General features: G+C 36.7%; 1 protein-coding gene across 1 annotated transcript in view; it reads left to right on the top strand.

Moving 5' to 3' along the window:
• PSPC1 (paraspeckle component 1) overlaps positions 1-21,864 on the top strand; it is a 66,967-nt gene that overhangs the window by 29,311 nt on the left and 15,792 nt on the right. The window contains exons 5-6 of the mRNA XM_006894092.1: positions 8,321-8,405; positions 16,857-16,962. Coding sequence (XP_006894154.1) covers positions 8,321-8,405; positions 16,857-16,962 — 191 coding nt within the window. The remainder of the gene's footprint in view (positions 1-8,320; positions 8,406-16,856; positions 16,963-21,864) is intronic.

Below are 21,864 nucleotides of genomic sequence, written 5' to 3'. Positions count from 1 at the left end.
GTGTGCTGGATATATTTTTCCATCTTTATGTTTTTAACTTGTATTCTATCTAACATGTGTCTCTTGCAGGCAACAGTTAATGGTTCATGTTTTTTATTTATCTTTAAATAACTTTACTAATGCATTTTAATCCATTTGTCGTCATTGTGATTTTTGGTAAATATTGTCATTCTCATTTTTCTGTATGTGATATTAATGAGGGAGGTTTTGTCCTCATAATTCTTTGTTCTCACTTATATTTGGTGGAGGGTCGGTGCAAGAGAGGAAGACGCTTGATGAGATGGCTGTTTCAGTGACGGGTAATGGGAGTGGGAATGTCAGATAAAATAAGATTGGCTCAGGATAGAACAGGGTTTAGGGCTGTTGTACATACATCAAGTGCAGGTAACTTGATGGCACATAACAACAATTACAAGTTCTGTTTATGTGTGGTTATGGTCCTGTCAAAAAGTTTTCAACTTTTACTGAGTGTTAATTTTATTTTCTTTACTTAGTGGTTACATTGAAGTATACCTTCAAAACACCAAAACTCAAACCTGCTGGCTTCGATTTGATTCTTCCTTGTGCTTATCTTTCATCAGGTTTCCAGTGCATTAGACTTGCCTTAACTTTCTCTCAGAGAGCAGTTGATGTATTTCAGCTCTTGACCTTTCAGTTAATATCTCAACGCCAGGGCTCTCAAAACTTTGTTTTGTCTTAAAATAGCTTTATGGCATTCTTATGAAAGCTTCATAGGTACTGTTGTCGTTGAATTCCTGTATTTGTCTGTTGTTAGGGTGTTTTTGTTTTTGTTATTTTATAAATCTTGTTTTAATTTTGTACATGTTTATCTTGTGTTGTGTTTGTCGCAAGATCTTTGTCAGTGTTGTTGATTCCCTATCCAGTGGAGTCTCTTTAATGTCATTTTTGTCTGGTTTTTACAAATTCCTTTAGTTTCTGTGTATCTGTAGGGACCTTTATTTCATCATCAATGTTGAAACAGTTTTACTACATTTAGGATTCTTAGCAATTCTTTCCCTTCTTGATTTTTTTTTTTATGTTGATCCCATTGCATTCTTGCTTGTGTGGTTTCTGATGAAAAATACCTTTTAAGTACTATTTTTATTTTTCAAAATCTTTCATTTGAATAATTTGATTATGGTAGGTTTTGGTAACTTCCTTTGATGAGTAACTATAAACCATACACTACTCGTTGACGCTTAACAACAACAGTGATATTTGTTAAACATATTGGGTTGAAATTTTGTCTTTCTTGATGTCTGGAAATAGTTCAGCCATCTTACATGTGAACATTTTTTTTCTCGTTTCTAGAATTGCTGTTGTGTATAAAAATTCATGGTGCCCTGTCCTCATTATTTTACTGTTAATCTTCTGGTTTTCTAGTTGTTATGTTTCTGTTTTTTTAAGTTGATTAATTTCTTTTTTATGTTTTTACCTTGATAGAATAGTTACTCAGGAAGATTTTCTGCCTCTTCCCCCCCCCCCCCGCATCTTTAATTTGATAGTTTATTTGAACTTATCCAGTGACGGGGGCAACATGCTCCTCTTCCTTCCATCCTGGTGGTGATGGAACAAATTACACCTCTTCTCTCTTGCCCCAATCCCTGATGACTATACCAAGAGCTACTGTTTTCTTCTTCACCTGTACAATCCATCAGACCATCTGCTCTTCTGCAGAACAGTGCACCTGAGAATGAGTGTTCTTGATCTGCTTGCCACTGCTCAGAGGGTATGGAAGTTAATGAAAATACTAGATGACGTTTTCACTCAACGTGGCCTACATATTACTCCACATACCAGCTATACAAGGCAAGATAGCAAGGACCAGCATTCCTGTCCATCTGACCCACTCACCCACAGAGTAGGCCCACTGTAGTACTACCCCTGTCCACCCACAAGCTTACAGTTGCAGGCAGTCAGGTGCCACCACATGCAGCAACCATCACTTGCCCATACAGAGCAAGGAATGCGCAGATTTGCCCTGTGTGCCACTTCTCTTTACACGTGGAGGTAAATGGTGAATGCTCCTGTGCTGCTAAATAAGTGAGCAATCAGCAAAAAAATACACCCAGCAGGCCCATTATCCGATATTAAAACAAAATTAGAAAAGAGCTAAGAAGCAAACAGTCAATATAAAAATAAAATCTAATTCCTCATAGATAAAAATCTAGGCCAGATCACCTGAAGAAATAAGATGGTACAGCAATTGTCATATGGCCCTGACTAAGTACATATTTTAGCTAACAGATACTGCCCTGGACATGCTCACCAAGTTTTGTCAGGAAATCTGGAGAACAACCACTTGGCCAACTGACTGAAGAGATGTATATTTGTTCCCATTCCAAAGAAAGATGACCCAACTGAGTGTGGAAACTATAGAACAATCTCATTTATTTCACATGCAAGTAAAATTCTACTGAAGTCCAGGCTGGGTTTAGAAGGGGTCGTGGTACTAGGGATATTGTAGCTACTGTTAGGTGGATATTGGCTGAAAGCAGGGAGTACCAGAGGAATGTCTATCTGTGATTCATTGATTATGCAAAAGCGTTTGACTGTGTGGATCATAACAAACTGTGGCTGACTCTGGAAGAATGGCAGTCCCAGAACTCTTGATTGTGCTAACGTGAAACTTATACTTGAACCAAGAGGCAGTCGTCAGAACAGAGCAAGGAAACACTGCATGGTTCAAAATTGGGAAGGGCGTATGCCAGGGATGCATCCTATCTCCATACCTTTTCAACCTGTATGCAGAACAGATCATCGGGGAGGCTGGGCTCTGTGAGGAGAAATGTGGGGTCAAGATTGGTGGAAGGTCTCTCAGCAATCTGTTATGCAGATGACACAACCCTGCTTGCTGAAACTGAAGAGGACCTGAAGCGCTTGCCGCAGAGGGTCACGGACTGCAGCCTTCAATACGGATTGAAGCTCAATGTCAAGAAGACAAAGATTCTCACCACTGGGCCAAGTGGCAGCATCAGAATGGGTGGTAAAGAGATTGAGATTGTTTACAGCTTTAGTTTGTTTGGCTCCACAATCAGCATTCTTGCCACCAGCAGCCAGTAAATGAAAAGACGTATTGCGATGGGAAAGTCTGCTGTTAGGGACCTCTCCAAAGTACTGAAGATCAACAGTGTCTCTCTGGAGACTAAGGTGCGTCTGATACAGGCCATGGTCTTTGCAATCACTTGTTATGCGTTAGAAAGTTGGACAGTGACTAGGGAGGATAGAAGGAGAATTGATGCCTTTGATATTTGGTGTTGGAGAATAGTATTGAGGGTACCATGGACTGCTAAGAAAACAAACAGATTCATCCAGGAGAGGGTTAAACTGGGCTGCTACTTGGAGGCAAGGATTCTGAGGCTTCTCCTGACATACTTTGGTCATGTTGTAAGGAGAAACTGGTCCTTGGAGAGTTACATCATATTGACTCTTGTTTGAAAAACATTAAAGTAAACTTGAAAATTTTTTGCCCTTGTTAAGTCACTTGATCCTTTTAACTGACTTTCAAGCAGAGGCTTGCTTTTTTTTTTTTTTTTTTAAATTTCCGTTTTCTTATTTAGCAGATATCTCTTCCCCAAAAAAATTGTTACTGAGCGGTCAGGTGACCAGTACTTAATGAAAAGAGGTACTTAATCCATAAAATCAGTAACCATGTAGGATGATAAGAGCAGCATTTGCCCAAGGATAAAACTTAGAATACTAGAAAGTGTTATGATAGAAGGATTAATGGGAATGAGAGTTAAGGGAGGAAGTAGGAAAAGTGTAATTACATTGGGAATATACAGTGGTCTGAAACTAAATGTGTCCGAGTAGTTGAATGGAACACAAATTTGCATTGTGAACTTTCACTTAAAATACAATAAGAAAAAAAATTTAAAATTAATAAAACAGAATTTTCAGGATTTTGCTAACATGCTACCATGAAAATTTTTCTGTACGTACTCTTCAAACTTTTGTGAACTTGAAGAAACGATGTTAGCTATAGAAAGGCTCAGTTGGGCCCTAGGGCCTAGAGTTATGTTATTTTGGAGGAACATTTTTCTAAGTTGTACAGAACTCTTGTCAACTTGCTGTACTGAGGTAATCTGGGTTTGCTGTGATCCTGAACCTTGTGACATTGGAAGGGGTGGAGTCAGATTCCATAACAGGTGCCCATGCTGGAACAGTGGAGCTCCTAGATGAAGACAGGTTTGTAAGCAGTAGTGGCATCCACTTCTAAACCACATGCCTCTGGAAGCTATGAAATTGGAAAAATGATGATAGTTATATAAAGGCTTCAGGCCTTTTGTTCATAGGGTCGCTTTGACTTGACAGCTGTCAACAACAATAACAAGTCTGTTAAATCTTTCTGTCTTTGCAGATATATGGTCTACAGTGCTTCATCTTTTCTTGGGAATTAGTTATTCCTTTCAGGCTGTTGGGTCATAAATCTAGAAAATAGACTTATTTAATTTTTTTTAAATTTTATTTTATTATTTTTTCTTTGTACTGTCAAATCAGATCTGACTGATACAGGAGGAGATTGTTTCTCCTTCTCCAGCAGAGCATCTGATGGATTTGAACCATGAACCTCTGAAATTGCAGTGCAGCTTCTTGCCGCTAGGCCACCAGAGCTCGCCAGTTTTTTATTAGTTTTGTGTGTATGTATCTTCAAATTGGATCTGACTGGTACAGTAGGTGATTGCCCCTCCTTCTGCAGCAGAGCATCTGGTGGATTCAAACCGGAAAATAGACTTTTTGGGTTATGAGGGTGTATTTCTCCTTTTTATGACTTAAAGGATATATTGAGAAAACACTTTTTTACCGAGGTTAGCCAGTTAAACATTTCATTTTTCTTTATTTGTTTCTATTCTCTTTTGCTAAGGACTCATTTATGGTATATTAAAATAATAAACTCATTATTTTATGTATGTTTTAACATTAAATTTGTCATTTGACTATGTTTAAATGTTTAATCGGCTAACGGGCATAGAGGTATTCAGATCTGTGGATTACTTGACTCAGTAAATTATTAATGTGATTTATTGCATTCAAGGATAAAAACCTTCAAACTATTTAATTTCCTTTCCTCAGAATGATATTATTACCTCAATGTCCAAACAAATAAGCTGTAGTGAGAATCTTTTAGTCAGAATCGTTGTGTCTGGTCTTGCAGGGATTTAAACATTTGGCTATTAACCAGAAGGTCAGTCATTTTAAACTCACTAGACACTCTGCCTGAGAATGGTCAAGTAGTCTCCTCCTGTAAACCTTTACAGCTTTGGAATTTGAGTTTTCTTTAGTGCCCAGGGGGCTCTGGTGACTTAGTGAGTTAGGAGTTAGCTGCTAAACCAAAGGCAGTTTGATTTCACCAGCTCAGTGGGAGAAAGATGAACAGTCTCCTCTTGGTGCGATATAAAGCCCCAGAAAATACACTGCAAGATCAGCTATGAGTCAGCACTTCCTGATAACATGTCCAAAGTATGATGGTATTTTGTTTAAGTTGATGATCTTTTTGCTAAATAACTACTTTTTAATTTTTGATTGTCAGAACTTTTAAGTTGTTATACCATCAATGTTACATGTAATCTGAGATATTAAAACTGCTTTCTCAAATGGCATAGTTAAAAAATAGCAGATGCCAGAGTCTCGATGAAAGAAAACCTTTGTATGACAAAGTTTCATATTGATTATCATGTGAGGGAGCTCTGGTGGCCAAGTGAGTAATGAACTGTGCTGCCATCCCAAAGATAGGTTGCTTGATTCCACCTGCTATTCCTTTGTTGAAAGATGAACATTCTCCTCCTGTGTGATTTAACAGTCCTTGAAAACCTGCTGGAGGGTCTCTGCGGTATCAGTTGGTTTTGACTTGACAGTACATAGCAACATTTTTGGTTAGCAGTGCAATTCCTTAATACTAAGCTTCAAGAGTAGTAAACTTATTTTAAAAAGTTCAAGGTCTGGGGAAGGGGCAGCCGGTGCCATGTCTGGCTGTGAAGGTGGTAAGAAGAAGCCCCTGAAATAGCCCAAGAAGCAGACCAAGGAGATGGACGAGGAAGATAGAAGGCTTTCAAGCACAAACAAAAAGAACAACAGAAGAAACTCGAACTAAAAGCGAAGGCTGCGGGCAAAGGTCTCCTGGCCATGGGTGGAATTAAGAAATCTGGCAAAAAATTAAGACTGAGGCAATGATGAACCTTACTTCCCTTCCTTTTTAAAACATCTGGATTCTCTACAGTAACATCTGTATCCACCTGTAGTTAAAATGAAGTGTTGTCTTGGAGACTGTTGTACATTTAAGAAGAAACTTTGTGAAACAGTGAAGAAGAAACCCTATGATGGTCCATTTCCAGTCCTTATTCAGCCTTTCTGATCTTCGCTGTGCAGTCAAACTAAATGCAATCCAGAATCCTGTCAGAATCTTCGTTCTTCATTATGCCCAGGATTATGTACCACCTGGAATTAAACCAACTCATTTGGAAAAAAAAAGAAAAGTTCATAGAGTTGTAATATTGGATTATTAGTCCTATTTTTAATGCCCATAAAAGGGTTATTATTAGTGTTAGTCTTGTGTTAATTCTATGTATAGGAATTTATTAAACTTTAAAACATTTCCGATACTGTAAAAGTATAGGAAAATAGAAACAGTAATTTTGGTTTCAAGAGAATTAAAATATTTCATTTATCTTTTTTTTAAAAAAAATTTTAACATTTTTTTTGCATGTGTACCCTCAAATCGTATCTGACTTGTAAGAGGAGGAGATTGTCCCTCTTTCTCCAATAGCGCGTCTAGTCAATTTGAACTATGAACCTCTGAGATAGCAGTGCAGCTTCTTGCCACTAGGCCACCAGAGTGCCCTCATCTTTTAACCTCTGCAAATATTTTCATAAGAAAGTGTACCATGGACTTCCAAGAAAACAAACAGATTCATCTTGGAGAGGGTTAAACTAGGTTGCTCCTTGGGGGCAAGGATTCTGGGGTTTCGTCTGACATATTTTGGACATGTTGTAAGGAGGGACAGGTCCTTGGAGAGGGACAGCATGCTTGGGATGGTGGAGGGACGGCGCGAGAGGGGAAGACCCTCTAGGAGGTAGATTGATTCAGTGACTGGGGTAATCGGGATGGGTGTGTCAGAGGCAGTGCGATTGGCACAGGATAGAACAGAGTTTAGGGCTGTTGCTCATAGGGTCGCTATGAGTCGCAAGCGACTCAACAGCACATAAAAATATAGACAAGGATTAATTGGTGATAGCAAGGGTGCTTTTTCTTCAGCATTCAGTCTTTTCTCCAATTTTTAGGGATTCTTAACTAATCTTCCATGGAACATTGATTTAATAAAGAAGAAATCTTGCCCTAATTGTATTGGGAGTTTGTTTTTTGAATTTATTTAGTGTCCTTTTCTCATTCCTGCTAGTTATTTGGCCTGACTGTTAGGTAATCTCTGCTGGTGTAAGTACTCAAGTAATTGTTAGGGGATTTGATCCAACTCAAGTGGCATAATTTATCAGGAATTGGTGCTGCTAATCTAAAGGCCAAACCAGAGACCTTTTCTGTAAATCCATACTTACAGAATTACTCAGCAATGTATCACAACTCTTTGTTCTTAAAATCTTTCAGTTGGTTAAGTACTTTGTGTAACTGAACGTTTAGGGCTTAGATGTAAAGGTGTGAATCAACAAGAGAATTGCAACAGTAAGATGGGCAGTCTCTTCCTATAGGATTTGAAAGTTTTGAAAACCCATTGTGAAGGTCAGTTGTGAGTTGAATCTAATGCCATGACAATGAGGGAGGGTTGCTAATCAGAAACTTGTAATTTGTTCAAAGAATGGAAAGGAAAATAAGTTAGTAGAATTATCATTTATTCTGTGTTTAAAGTAAGCCCTATGTTAAAATAATTATTACTCATTTAATTACTTAATACTAGGTTGAATTTTATTTTCTTAACATGGGGAAGTATGCCTGCAAATGATATTAATTTGATTAATGACACTTTATAATTTTTGTTTTAAAATGGCTAGTAAACAAGGAGTTAAATGTATGGATAGAAGTAAAATTATATATATGCATATGTATACACACACACGCACGCAAACTGATGGCTTTGAGTCAGAAATGACTCATAATTGACCCTTTAGCCAATTTTAGAGTCTGAAAACCCCATAGGAGATTGCCTGTCAGATACATTTGAACTTTCCAAGGTAGCAGCACAGGCTTTAGAAAAAATGTTAGTAATTTAGTAACTTTAAGAAAAGTCTGTGCTAGCATCAGTAAATCTTCTACACTTATTGCGGTGAAACACAGGGAAGCTGAAAACATTAATGTATTATCAATATATTACAGATCTAATGAGGCGTCAAGAAGAACTCAGACGATTGGAGGAACTTAGAAACCAAGAGCTGCAAAAACGCAAACAGATTCAACTAAGGTAAATGATTACTAAGGCATACATGGTTTTTATTGGGCACGATATAAAGGCAGTGTTCTGTAACCTGTTATATAAACAAATTGCGTGAGTTAAAAAAATAGAGAAACTAAAAGTTTTTTGTAATTGGGGCATTACTAAGAGCAACTTGACACACCACTTTGCTTTTAAAATCTCTTAGTTGGCGAAGGTATTTGTGCAGCTGAAGATAAAGGGCCCAGGGGTAAGAAAAGGACATAATAACTATTTTTCATTGATAGGTAAATGTATTTTCTTTTGAGTTATACTATTTTTCCAGAAGTGTAAAGTTAGCATGAATATTTTATATGTCTATTTAAAATTGAAATCCATACAACCAAATTTCAGTAGACATTTATTAAACTGTAATACTCACGATATTTTAATTCTGTTCTGAGTCAGTCTATAAATATCTCTATGTAGCAACAAACCATTGATTTAACAAAGAAGTGTGCCTATGTGTTGCTTTGCCAGAAAAAACCCCAAAATATAACACATTTATATCTATTATGTGCTGTTTGTGGAATCCGTTTCCCAAAGCTCATGGAATTAAGGTGAACACAGCTGTATAGTCATATTACTTTGAGCTGCACTTAGTGTCAATTTAAAGGCTGTCTAAAATTAATACCCAGATAGACAAAGCATGAATGGGATTGTGGATTGCATATTGCAAAACAGAGTCTCCAGTTAAAGGAGGAAAGTGCCTTGCTGGAGCTGAAGTGTGTGATAATCACCATCATATCATAAGAAATGAGTTACACTGTATTTGGAGGGTTGCGCCATGTGAATAGTACTATTGTAAAACATTGAGCCCTGCACAAGGACATTATTATGTATGCTTAGTGTTGACATTAGCTGCCACAAGTTTTTAGTAGATGATACAAATGACAAGGAGCTTTCCATGCCACCACAAGGTAAAGTTGGGTACCAGTAGATGTGCTACGGAAGAGCAATATAGGCTGAAGTAAATGCATCTACACCAGACACTGTGTATCATTTTGTGTGGGTGTCTAATCCTAATTTTAAGAGCACTGTGCTAGAACCTGCAAAGGAAAAAGAAAAGGAAAATACTACTGCTCATTAGGAGCAAATGTTCATCTCCTCAGAGAGCCACAAAACAAGACTTTGCAGGGTGGTGATCTGTTGCTATTAAAAAGAATAAAAAATAACGTGTGGATGGAGAGGGGAGAGGTCAAGAACTCTGGAATGATGCCTTTCTTACCGGCTGCACTGACAGAAGCGGCCCTGGGCAGTGCAGATGCTTAAGCATTTGTTATTAATCAAAAGAGTGATGTTTCTCAAAAGAGAGGCCTTGAACCACTTTTGAAAGTTCAAGGAAAAAGTGATGTGCCATAGCTTCGCTCTGATACTCAAAGTACCAGGAATCAGCATGGACACAGGACAACTTGTGTGGAAGAAGAGAGCTGGACTGTGGCTGACTAGGCTGGTAGCACACCCATTAGAGATAAATGACCAGTACGGCTGGTTGCCCTTCCTCTGGGGCATCTTAAGCAGTAGGGAGTATAGAAATGCAATGAATAAGGTAGAAACAATCCCACAAGTTAGTGACTACTGACCTGGTATTGGAGAAGAGTCATAAACGGTTTAAACTCCAATGAAAAACAGTGGCTATTGTGCTGGTGTGACCAGAAGATGACTAATTAAACTTTTACACAGACGTAGTAGTTCTAAATTTAAAAACTATTAAGTGTTCATCTTCCAAAGTAGAAGTGTGAGATAGAAAATAAGAAGACGTATGAAATGTCTTCATAGTCTGTAGATAGGTTTAGTATTCAATAAATTGTATTCTTCACCACCTTCCCTCCACACCCTGACATTTCTTTTTACTGTTTGACTGATTTTCTTATATAGTTCTGACTCACAGTTTCCCACAGTTGGGTAAATCTTTGTGGAAGTGACATTTTTGTTTGTTAGCAACGTAAAGAAATATTTTACAGCAGCTTTACTCAGTGCAGTGTATTGTTTCATTTCTTGACCACTAATTCCATGAGTGTTGATTTTGGATCCAAATAAAATGAAATCATTGACAACTTGTCTTTTTTATTATATCACATTTCATTGGTGGTGTTCCTGTTTTACAGCATTCCACCACCATTTTTATAAGAGACTTTTTGTTCTTCCACACAGCAACCAATAATTTAAAATACCTGTCTTTTCAATTTATTATCTTGGGGGCTTTAGTAGCATAATACTTAGGATTTCTTTTGTAACTCCAAGGTTATGCTTGTCTGCTGGCTTGAATTCACTAACAACTCTCCAAGAGAAAGATGAACAGTCTCTTATAAGAACAGCTGCAGAAACCCAGTGGAGTGGCAGCTATGAGTTGAGAACCAATTGATGATGTTCAATGAGTTGACACAACTTTCAGTTTATTATCTAGGTACTTTTCATAGAATTAGTCTTTTACTGTAAGATTAATGTGCTGTTGTGTGCTTTTGAGCCTCAGTCAACTCATAGCTGACCCTCCAGTGGATTAGAATTGGCTATGATTTTTCACAATCCTGTAAACAATGTATCTGAGCCCTGCCTTATTCCTACTCTTGTCTTCTCTTAATCCATACTTAGCATCTCTGACATACTTTAGTCCATTGCTGTAGTCACTGTGTCAGTCCATCTTGTTGAGGGTCTTCCACTTTTCCCTCACCCTCCATCTTTCCATACAGAATGCCTTTTCCCAAGGATTGGTCTCTGCTGACAACATGGCCAAAGTGTGTGACCATTAAAGATCAGAGAGACCCATTTCCCACCTTTTAGATGCATAGTAATTATTTGGAAAGACCAAGACTTGCATCAGGTGAACCTTGGTTCTTAAACTGTCTTCATTACTCTTTAGCACTCATGAGAGGTCCTTGGCAGCAGATTTTCCCAGTTCAGCACATCTGTTCATTTCTTGATTCCTGGTATGGATTCAAGTAAGAGGAAATTTTTGACAATTTCATTCTATCATGTTGCCTGTTGGTCCAGTGTTGAGGACTTTTGTTTTCTTAATAGTGAGATGTCTTTTTTTTTTAAACTCTTATTTTCTATATAATATTACATTGGTCTTTATGTTTTCAGGGTATTTCCCCCCCCCCCATCTATAAACCTAAGTATCGATTGTTCTCTTTTGAGGCAAGAATAGTGAAACTTTGGGTATGTTCTTAGGAGGGTCCAGTCCTTGAAAGCACATCATACTTAGAAAGGTGGAGGGTCGAAGGGCAGTGTAGTCTTTGATCTTTGGTGACAATGACTCATTTTCTCCTCTCTCACCACTTTTTATGAAGTGTCCAGTTATTTGCTCAGCATGCAGAATGCATAGGTTTGGAGAAAGGAAACAACCTGGATACACACCTTTCTTAATTTTAAACCATGCAATGCACTAGATTTTGGTTTCTTCAAGAAAATGGATTAGATGACAGCATTTCAGCAGTAATTATAAAGGTGTTAAATTTTGAACTATAAATATTCAGTAATTTATACTGATAGAAACAATCAAATGAATTTGTAAACAAATAGGGCAGAAAAGACAGTTTTTCCTGATAGAAGAATTACAACTAAAGGTTGGATGAATAAATGAAGTAGAAGGTCATTATTTGGTAAACACTACAGTATCCAGAGTGGTCCTTGGAGGGGAAGATGGTGAAGTTTTGTCTTACATACTTAGGGCAAGTTGTTGTGTACCGTAGAGTAGAAACCCACCCATAGGTTTTTAGAGGCATTAATAGCATAGAAGGAGTTTGCCTTTGCCTGCGGAGTAGCTGGTGGCCTCGAATCGCTTTCTTTTGGGATTGCAGCATTGCTTCTTGCTACTAGGCCAACAGAACTCTCTAAAGCAGGTTGTTAGACTATTCCTTACAAAGGGAGTTCCTGTAGCCTAGTGGAGAGGGTGCAGATGGGGTATTCCTTGGAGGCAGGAATGATGAGACTTCGCTTCACCTTCTTTGGGCATGTTACTGGGAGGGGGCTGGAGAAGGAAATGATGCCGGAAAGGGTAGAGGGTCGTCGCAGGGGAGGAAGACCCTCAACCAGATGGACTGACATAGTAATTGTTGCCGTAGATATTTGTGTGTCACGATGTATAAGGATGGTGCAAGTTAGAATAAGGTTGAAATATTTTGTTTATAGGTTCTGTATGAGTCGTATTTGACTTGACAGCACCTAACAACAAGAAGTGGTAAAAAGCTATTCTGTAATTAATCCTGGAGTTAGGCAGTTCAAATCCATCAACTAGCTGCCTTTTGGGAGGAGGATAGGCAGTCTCCTCCTGTGCTGTTTATTGCCTCTGGAAACTCACTGGAGAGTCAGCTGTGGGTTGGTCCTTAGAAGGGGACACTGCTTTGAAAGATGGAGAGTTGGGCAAAAGAGTGCAAGAACCTCAACCAGATGAATTGACATAGTGACTACAGTAGTGGGCAGAGATGATAAGGATGGAGTAAGATATGACAGTAAAATCTGTTGTTCATAGAGTCACGATAAGTTGTGCTTGATTCTTTGGCACGTAACGATGACATTAATAATTATTACAGAAATATTTATTATTCACAAATATTAACATTGGATTAAACCAAGGAAATAGGGTTTGCATAGTCTTTATTTTTTTAGAATTCATATGCTTTGGTGGCATAGTGGTAAGGAATTGTAGTGCCAGTACAAAGATACACAGATTGAATCTACCACCTGCTTCAGAGGGGAAAGATGTGCAGTTTCCTCTGTGTGATTTTCTGCTTCTGAACACCTGCTGGAGATTCAGCTGTATGGTTTGGTTCCTATGGTACACAACAACAACATGTGCATTAAACCCAGATGGGGGAAAAAAATGATAAATTGATAGGGAGTAGTAATCTAGGAGATCATGATGTACAAGTGATAAAGGTTACTATAACTTGGAAAAAAAAGGCATATTGACTTCAGGAACCTCTTGCAGTGATTAGCTGAGAAAGACAAAATTATCTTTGTGATAGGCAGAAATACTCCCTTCATGAAAAATCCCAAATAAGATGTCATTCATAGGACCTTTCATTAATTGGCTAAGGAAATGGATGTGGACTTGTGAAGGCTTTTTATCTGGTTGATTATGCGGTGAGTCATTGGGTCATATCCTAATCTTGCATAAATCACAGGATTTTGCCATGTTCGAGCTCATAGTCAGTGGTCATTGTATGAGACCATCTTGGATTTTCCTCATTCCTTCTGACACCATATTTCCTGCAGTGTCTCCACCTTTCCTGGCCCATCTTACACATGTTGAACGTAGGTTAGTTTAAGTTTCACTGTTTTTAAGGAACACTCAGGTTGCACTAATACAAGACAAATTTATTTCTTCATTTGGCAAATACAGGATAAAGTTTATGCTTAGTTAAATTCTTAAAAATGCAAGTAGGGCTAGATATGTTAAAACTTTACTATTTCTTGGTGACTGGGGAGTGTTTGATTTTAAAAATAATCAGTAAAAATTTTGTATTAAAAATGTCATGAACTGAACTTAAATTTGTTAGTTTTATACCATAAAAGAAGGAAAATAAAACTTTTGTTTAAGAACTTCTTTTATTGCTAATAATTTAAATATACTCTTTAATAGGTACTTAAATGCCATAGTGGTTTAGTGCTCTTGTGTTTTGCTGATAATCCACAAGCTCCTTTAAGGGAGAAAGATGAGATAGCCTGCTTCCAGAAAGGTTATAGTTTTTGAATGTATGGAATGGTTCTATCTTGTTTTTATAGGGCCACTTTTGAGTTGTAATCAACTTGATTGCAATGGAGTTATTTTATTCTGTTTATATTAAGTAGAAAAGATTTGTATGGGTGAAGAGACTATGTCTTAAGAGTCTCATAATCTAGATTCTCTGGTTTGCTTTTCCTTGTTTTGTATCATTGAGTCCGAATTAACTCATAGCTGAAAACCAGTAGGTTTTCAGAGGCGTTTAGTTGTGTGGGAGGAGATTGCCCTTCTCCCATGGAACAACTGGTGGATTTGCAATATGTGCCTTTGGGATTGTATACACTGTGCCAGAAGGAATTACCTGACACAGAAGGCTATAATGAAACAATGTGTGTGCAGAAGCCTGTGTTGAAGAAGTTGTTCAAGCTGCTGTGAAAGAATTGGCAAAAAACAAGGATCCAGGAATTGACCACATATGTATTGACATATTTCAAGAAACAAGACTCTGCCCTGGATGTGCTCACTAAGTTGTGTCAAGAAATCTGGAGGCCAACTGACTGGAAGATATCTCTATTTGTTCCCATTCCCGACAGAGTGTTGAAATTATCGAGCAGTGTCATTAATATCAAATGCAAAGAAGATTCTGCTGAAAGTTATCCAAAAACGACTGGAGAAGCATGTCAGCAGAGAACTGCCAGATGTGCAGGCCAGGTTTAGAAGAGGCTGTGGTACTAGGGATGTTATGGCTAATAGTAGATGGATCTTGGCAGAAAGCAGAGAGTACCAGCTGTGTTTCATTGATGATGCAAAGGCATTTGACTGTGTGGATCACAACAAACTGTAACTGATTCTGAGAAGAGATGGAATCCTAGAACATTTGATTGTACTTAGGCAAAACCTATACTTGAACCAGGAGGTAGTCGTCAGAACAGAGCATGGAGATACTGCCTTGTTCAAAATTGGGAAGGGATTCTGCCAGGGATGTATTCTGTCTCTGTACCTTTTCAATATATTTGCAGAACAGATCATCCAGGAGGCTGAACTGTGTGAGGAATGTGGCGTAAGGATTGGAGGAAGGTTCATCAACAATGTGTGTTATGCAGATGATACAACTCTGCTGAAACTGAGGAGTACCCGAAGCACTTGCTGCAGAAGATCAAGGACTACAGCATTCAATATGGATTGAGGCTCAACATCAAGAAAACAAAGATTCTCACTACTGGGCCCTTTGGCAGCATCATTATGCATGGTGAAGAGCTTGAGATTGTTAACAGCATTAGTTTCTTGGCTCCACAGTCAACACTCTTGGTACCAGCAGCCAGGAAATCAAGAGAAAAGTTGCATTGTGAAAATCCGCTGTCAGGGACTTCTTCGAGTACTGAAGAGCAACGGCATCAGTCTGGAGACTATGGTGCGCCTGATCCAGGCCATAGTCTTTGCATTTGCTTGCTATGTATTAGAGACCTGGACAATGACTAGGAATGATAGAGAATGGATACCTTTGAGCTGTGGTGCTGGAGAAGAGTGTTAAATATACCATGGAGTGCTATGAAAATAAACAGGTTCATCCTGGAGAAGGTAAAACCTGGCTGCTCCTTGGAGGCAAGGATTCTGAAGCTTCATCTGACATACTTTGGATGTGTTATGGGGAGGGTGGAGGGACAGTGCAGGAGAGGAAGACCCTTTATGAGATGGATTAATTCCCTCACCAGGGCAATGAGTGTAGTTGTGTCAGAGACACTAAGGTTGGCACAGGTTAGAGCAGGATTTAGGCCTCTTTTACATAGGGTTGCTATGAGTTGCAGGCGACTCGAGGGCGCATAAGAAGAAGATGATAAAAGAAATTGTAGGTGGGTGCGCGCGCGCCCTCGGGCACATGCACATGCATATAAATTATTTTGAGTACACAAGTATTGTGTTTGGGTCATTTAACAATTATGGAGGGAGTACTTTTGCCTAGTGGGTATGGAGTTGATTCCTAATCCAAAAGTGGCATCTCTCTTGGTTGGGATAAACTTAGTTTCATGGAAGAAAAATGAGCAGTCTCTTTCAGTGGGATTTACAGCTTTTGTAATCCCTTTAGATATTTGGCAGTGAGTTTTAGTTTTTAATTGATGTCTGCTGCTACCCAAAAGGTACATGGTTCACATCTACCCCACCATCTGTAGGAGAACAGTGGGCAGTCTCATCCTGTGTAGTTTTACTACCTCTGAAAACCCATTGGAGAGTCATCTAGGAGTTGATTCCAGCTCTGTAGTAGTCAACAATAATAACCCTGGGCACCAGGACCAGCTAGGTGGGAGTTTGGTTTTTAGATGGGGCATTTTGCTCCATTATAAACATAGAAAAAGAGGTGATTGGGTTGAAAATCTTTTCTAGGGGATTTTTGTAGTTTGTGTAAAGTGAGCGTGGGAGTGCTGTGTGTCAACTTCGTTATTGTGCAGTAAATTATTAATTCACTGAGCCACGTTTTCATTTGACTCTATAAACTGCTTCCTGGGAGAAAGATAGAGAAGCCTCCTGTGGTAAAGATTATAGCTTGAGCAACCTGATGGAAGTTTGAACTGATGTCAATGACTTTAAAAACAAGAACAAGCTCAAGCTACTTTATTTCATTGATTGATTTGCTTGATCAGATAGTTTCGACAAAGTAGAAGAATGAAAGTAAATCTAATTATTGCTCATTGTTTGCCGTGATTCATTTTATGTAAGTGATTTTGTTGCAAGATGAAAAATGTTCATATTGTGCAAATTTCACAATGGTGAAATATTTTCAGACATGAAGAAGAACACCGCCGTCGTGAAGAAGAAATGATAAGACACAGAGAACAAGAAGAACTTAGGCGACAGCAGGAAGGCTTTAAGCCAAACTATATGGAAAATGTAAGTAAGATGCTAAAATGCAAGAAGAGCTTTGTTTATGTAGTGGCATAGAGTCCAGTATTTTTCAATTTTTATGTGTTAAACCTTGATTTTGTGTAAAAATAAATTTTCTTACCCTTTTAACAAGTAGCAAAATGAAATTAATTTCTGAAGGTAATAAGTTACATTTTATGAGATTGTTCTACATTTATATTATTTTCCTCATTCATATTGAAAAGTCTTTATTTTGAGGAGAAAATACATGTGCATATCACCTCCTGCAATACTTACCATTTTCTTCTATTACCTATTTTTCTCACGTAACTTTTCAGATTATTTGCTATGAAAATCCTAGATTGTTAAAATTTCTTTCAAATATGTTTCAGCATGTGTCTCTTCTTTATCCTATCTTTAAGAAGGATCTATTCAAAGACTAGATTTGTTCATCTTTCATAAAAGTATTTTACTCATTTGCCAGTCTTTATAATAATGACTTCTACAACTACTCATTTATTGTTTAATGTTTGAGCCTTGTTATATCATTGTTGTATAGAGTATTTCACGTTATGATTTTACTGAGTGTGTGTCCCCGAGGTAAATCTTACCATGTTCTTTTATTTAAATTTCTGTAGAGTTAGAGGGAGCTCTTGTGACTTAAACAGTAACACTTCGTCAAGATTCAATAGTCAATTTTTAAGTTTAGAGAATACAAGTTTTAACAGTTGTTTTTTCCTGTGGAGAAATCACATGGCTTATTTTTTTCCTAGTTGCTAAAAAAGCCAGAATCCTTAACAACAAATTGCTCTGGTTTTCTCTAGGTAGTGTCAGCTTTTTTGTTTTAAAATGTATGTATATACCAAGTAATTTAAATCCAAACTTTCTAGCTATAAGAAAATTGTATTCTCTTTTTATATATAAGCATCCTTTGTGGCTTTTAAGTTTAAATATTTAAAGTTTATTATTTATAAGCTGCATTAGAGGCTTAATTTTAAGTTTTTAAAATATCATTAACAATTTTTAGAACATTATACATTTTTGTTATTTCTGTTATAATTTTTTAGTTTTTTGTCTTGGGTAAAGAGTAGTGACATTTTACTATTAAATTTTCTGTTTCTTTTGAACAAAGTGTTTTTTGATGTGTCAGATTTTTCTAACTTTAGAAACTTTAGGGGAGCTCTGGTGGCCTAGTGGTAAGGAGCAGCATCTACAATCCCAGAGGCACACGGTTCGAATCCACCAGGTGCTCTGCCGGGAAAAGGAGGGACAATCTCCTCCTGTACCAGTCAGATCTGATTTGATGGTACACTCATATTTTGTAGTTATTCTATATCCTTATTAGCGGACTGTTCTGATTCTTAAATAACAAGAAGTAAAAAAGACAAGAATAGAAAATCAGTCATGGCTAATCTTAATGTGATTGTTGTGGTCTCAAGGAACAATCATCTTTTGCAATTTGTACAGATATTTTTACTGTAATCAGGTAAAATATGCCTTTTCTTTCTATAAGCGAGGATTATGACCTAAAGTTACCCTTTTTTAAATAAAAACCACGCAAACGTAGCCATTTAACATGTCTTCATCACAAAAGGAGTTTGCAATGATTTAGTCTCTTTGTTTTAGAGGTCATTTTCATTTAAGACTGAGGAAAAATGCTGTAAAACATAGTTCAGTGGTTTTTGGAGAGAGATAAAAAACCAAAGAAACCACCAACCCTGTTTAATTGTTGTACAGTTTTTTTATACTTTATAGCCAAGCATGTGAGTAATAGAAACTGCTTTAAAGCAAGTAAGATGGCTATGTTTCTTTTTCTTTCCCATGATTTTGGAAAGACATAGAATAATTACAAAAAGATACTAATAGCTGTGGTAATTTTGTAATTGTGATGTATTCGGTGAATTTCTTAAGGAGTCTCTTTGAGGATCAATTTTTTATATGTGAAGTAGTTGTGTCACAGTAACAAGTATGTCATATATGTTTAATAATAATTTTGATAGAAAATACTTGCAAAAGTATTCTGTAAACTTGCTTGATATGGTTGTAGAAACTTGATAGTTTTCAGTGACAGTTCACCAATTTTAAAACTCATTACCATAGGTTTTAATAATTTTCAATAAAATGATAAATTATTTTTGTAAATAGTTGGAAGCATTGCTACAATTTAAAATTTAATTGCTGCAACTTAACTTTAACATCATCTCTGTCACTCATTTTTGCAAGTTTCCAATGTAAGTACTAGATTGTTGTTGTTAGGTGCTGATATTTAAAAATTATCATACTGGATTTATTTCCATTTAAATATATAATTGTTTTATAAGAATATGATTTTATAAAAAATCCATTATTAAATATGATGTACTTGATTTTCAAGTGTTTTCTTAAAATTTAAATTACTTACGTGAACAATCATAAGAAGATTTACCTGGTCATGGTCTATACCTATTTTGGTTTTTCCTTAGTGCTTGCATATTTTGCTTATATATTTTTAAGATTTGATGAAATACTAAGGACTTGAAAATTTTATATTGATTTGCATACAAAGTTTGCATTCATTGTGTTTCCTTCATTTACGTTTTATTTTATATGCTCATTCCTGTAAACTGTTGGATAAAATTAATAACCATTGATCTGTGCTCGTTATTACTCCGTCTTTTCAGGTTCCCCCCACTGGATCTTTTCTAATTCCTTCACTCACTCTCTCCACATCACACTCTGCTGCCCCAGTGATTGCCTCCTCTCTTCACAGTCTACTCCCCTGACCCCCTCTTCCCTTCCCTCATTGGACTTGTATATAGAAGACTTTTAGAGGCTCTTTTGGGAATAACAATTTAAAATAGTTGCTCTGTGACTTTTTACTGCAACTATGCTGGACTGAATTAAAGCTCATGATTTTTTACTAATGTAATGTTAGGGAAGACAGTGTTACTGTGTTCTGTATTTCTGAAGGACAGTTATAGTTGCTGTGTAAAGTGTTACAAAAGAAGGAAGTACTTTTTAAAAATTCTTTTCTTTCAAATTGGAGGTGTGTGAGTGAAGGATTTTTTGCTTTAGAATTAAGTATAGCAGAAATATAATTGTCTATATTTAGATATCTTAGAGATTTTAAATTAACAACAGTTTTCTGATATCAGTCTTTTTCATTGATTCTTACTTTCAGAGTATTAATATAAATAAGACATGGTTATACTTAAGGGGATATTAATAGAAGCTCTTTATTGCCTTTCATGTTACTAGAAAAGTTAGTTGAGGCAGTTTGTGAATAATTTTTCATTTGCTTTTAAAACTGTCTTTGGAAAAATTTTACTGATGAATTTTCATTTTTTTAAAGGGTTTTATTATTAATCATATAGATATATACACACACAAACAGAAACATACACATTCTTTCCCACTGTTTAAAAGGAAGAGTCAAGTGGTAAGTTTTCAGCTTCCTCAAGAATAATTAAAGACAATGTATATTGTTTTGATTTTACATTCCATCTTTCACTTTCAAAAATTGTGTATGTTTTGTATGGACTTTGAAATGTCAGATTACTTTTCCTTCTAAAATTTTATGTCTATAGTATAACAAAAGAGGAACGAAATCATGTTTTGATTATTTTCATCCTCTTTCTTTGAGTTAATTGTGATATTTATGAAATACATGTAAATACATTTCTAAAAGTTTCCAGGGCAAATTGTCAATTATAAATTGTTACTTTCACATTCTAGCTTTTTCTTTTTCCTTTAAGGAAGTTGAAGTCTTTTCTCTTTCATAATAGCTGGTATAATTCTACATTGACCACATTAATTTTCTAAATTCTGTGGAATGTCATACTGAGTAACAATGTATATTTTTGTCCTTTCTTAGGTGCTTGTTTTTCTTTATCACTATGTAGAGGGTATTTGCCATTTTCTAGGTATTTGAGACATTCTCAATTTTCTGTTTACCAGAACTTTATAGTTTTTGGACCCATCACAAGATAATTTTTTTGTAAATGAAAATGTTATGAAATGGCTTCGTTTTGTGATCTTAGCAGTTTTTAATAATTCTAAATTCTGGCAACACATTTGTTGTATTTTTTTTTAAATGCCTGAGATATAATTTAACAAACGTTTTCATTTAGTTGGTAATGGTTGGGATCAAGGGATTTTTACTTTATAAACGTCTTGGGACATTTATTAGTAAAAAATACTTTGCCCTCTGACTATATATACAGTAAGATATTATCTCACCTGACACGTTAATTTTTTAAGCCTTTTAGTTGTTGTATCTATGCCGGAATTTTTACCTATGGGGATCCATGCCACATCCACTTCCTATAGTAGTTTTTGCAAATGAAATTTTATTGGATCACAACTGTTCTAATTTAATCTTACTGTGGTGGTTGAAATTAGTAATTGTAATACAAGTGTATGAGACTTTTGAGACTGTTGTTTGGACTTTAATATACTGCCCTTTAAAGAGGAATTTTGCTGATCCACTATGAAGAATCAGATCATATATTCCTCACATTCTAAAAGGCCTATATGAAATAAACTCATAAAGAGTTTGTAAGTTATAGTGTGCATTTATTAACTTAAATATTCTTTTCCAGTGCAGTAAAAGTCTATTTAAGCTGAGCACCTCATATGCTTTTAAAATCAACATTCCTGAGGAATTAGTGTCCAGAATGTTCTTTGGTTATAAACCAAATGTTCATGGTTATAAACGAGAGTTAAACTATTGGATAGAATTGATAACGCGCCATTGACCCACATGTTGTTGTTGTTAAGTGCCGTCGAGTCGCTTGCGACTCATAGCGACCCTATGTACAACAGCCCTAAACTCTGCTCTGTCCTGTGCTATTCGCACTGTCTCTGACACTCCCATCCCGATTATCCTAGTCACTGAATCAATCCACCTCATAGAGGGTCTTCCCCTCCTGCACTGTCCCTCCAATCTCC

The sequence above is a fragment of the Elephantulus edwardii genome, unplaced genomic scaffold (assembly GCF_000299155.1).
Source record: "Elephantulus edwardii isolate Elephantulus edwardi_28Jun2011 unplaced genomic scaffold, EleEdw1.0 scaffold00135, whole genome shotgun sequence".
Lineage (NCBI taxonomy): Eukaryota > Metazoa > Chordata > Mammalia > Macroscelidea > Macroscelididae > Elephantulus > Elephantulus edwardii.
This window is presented reverse-complemented; position numbering and strand designations above follow the sequence as displayed.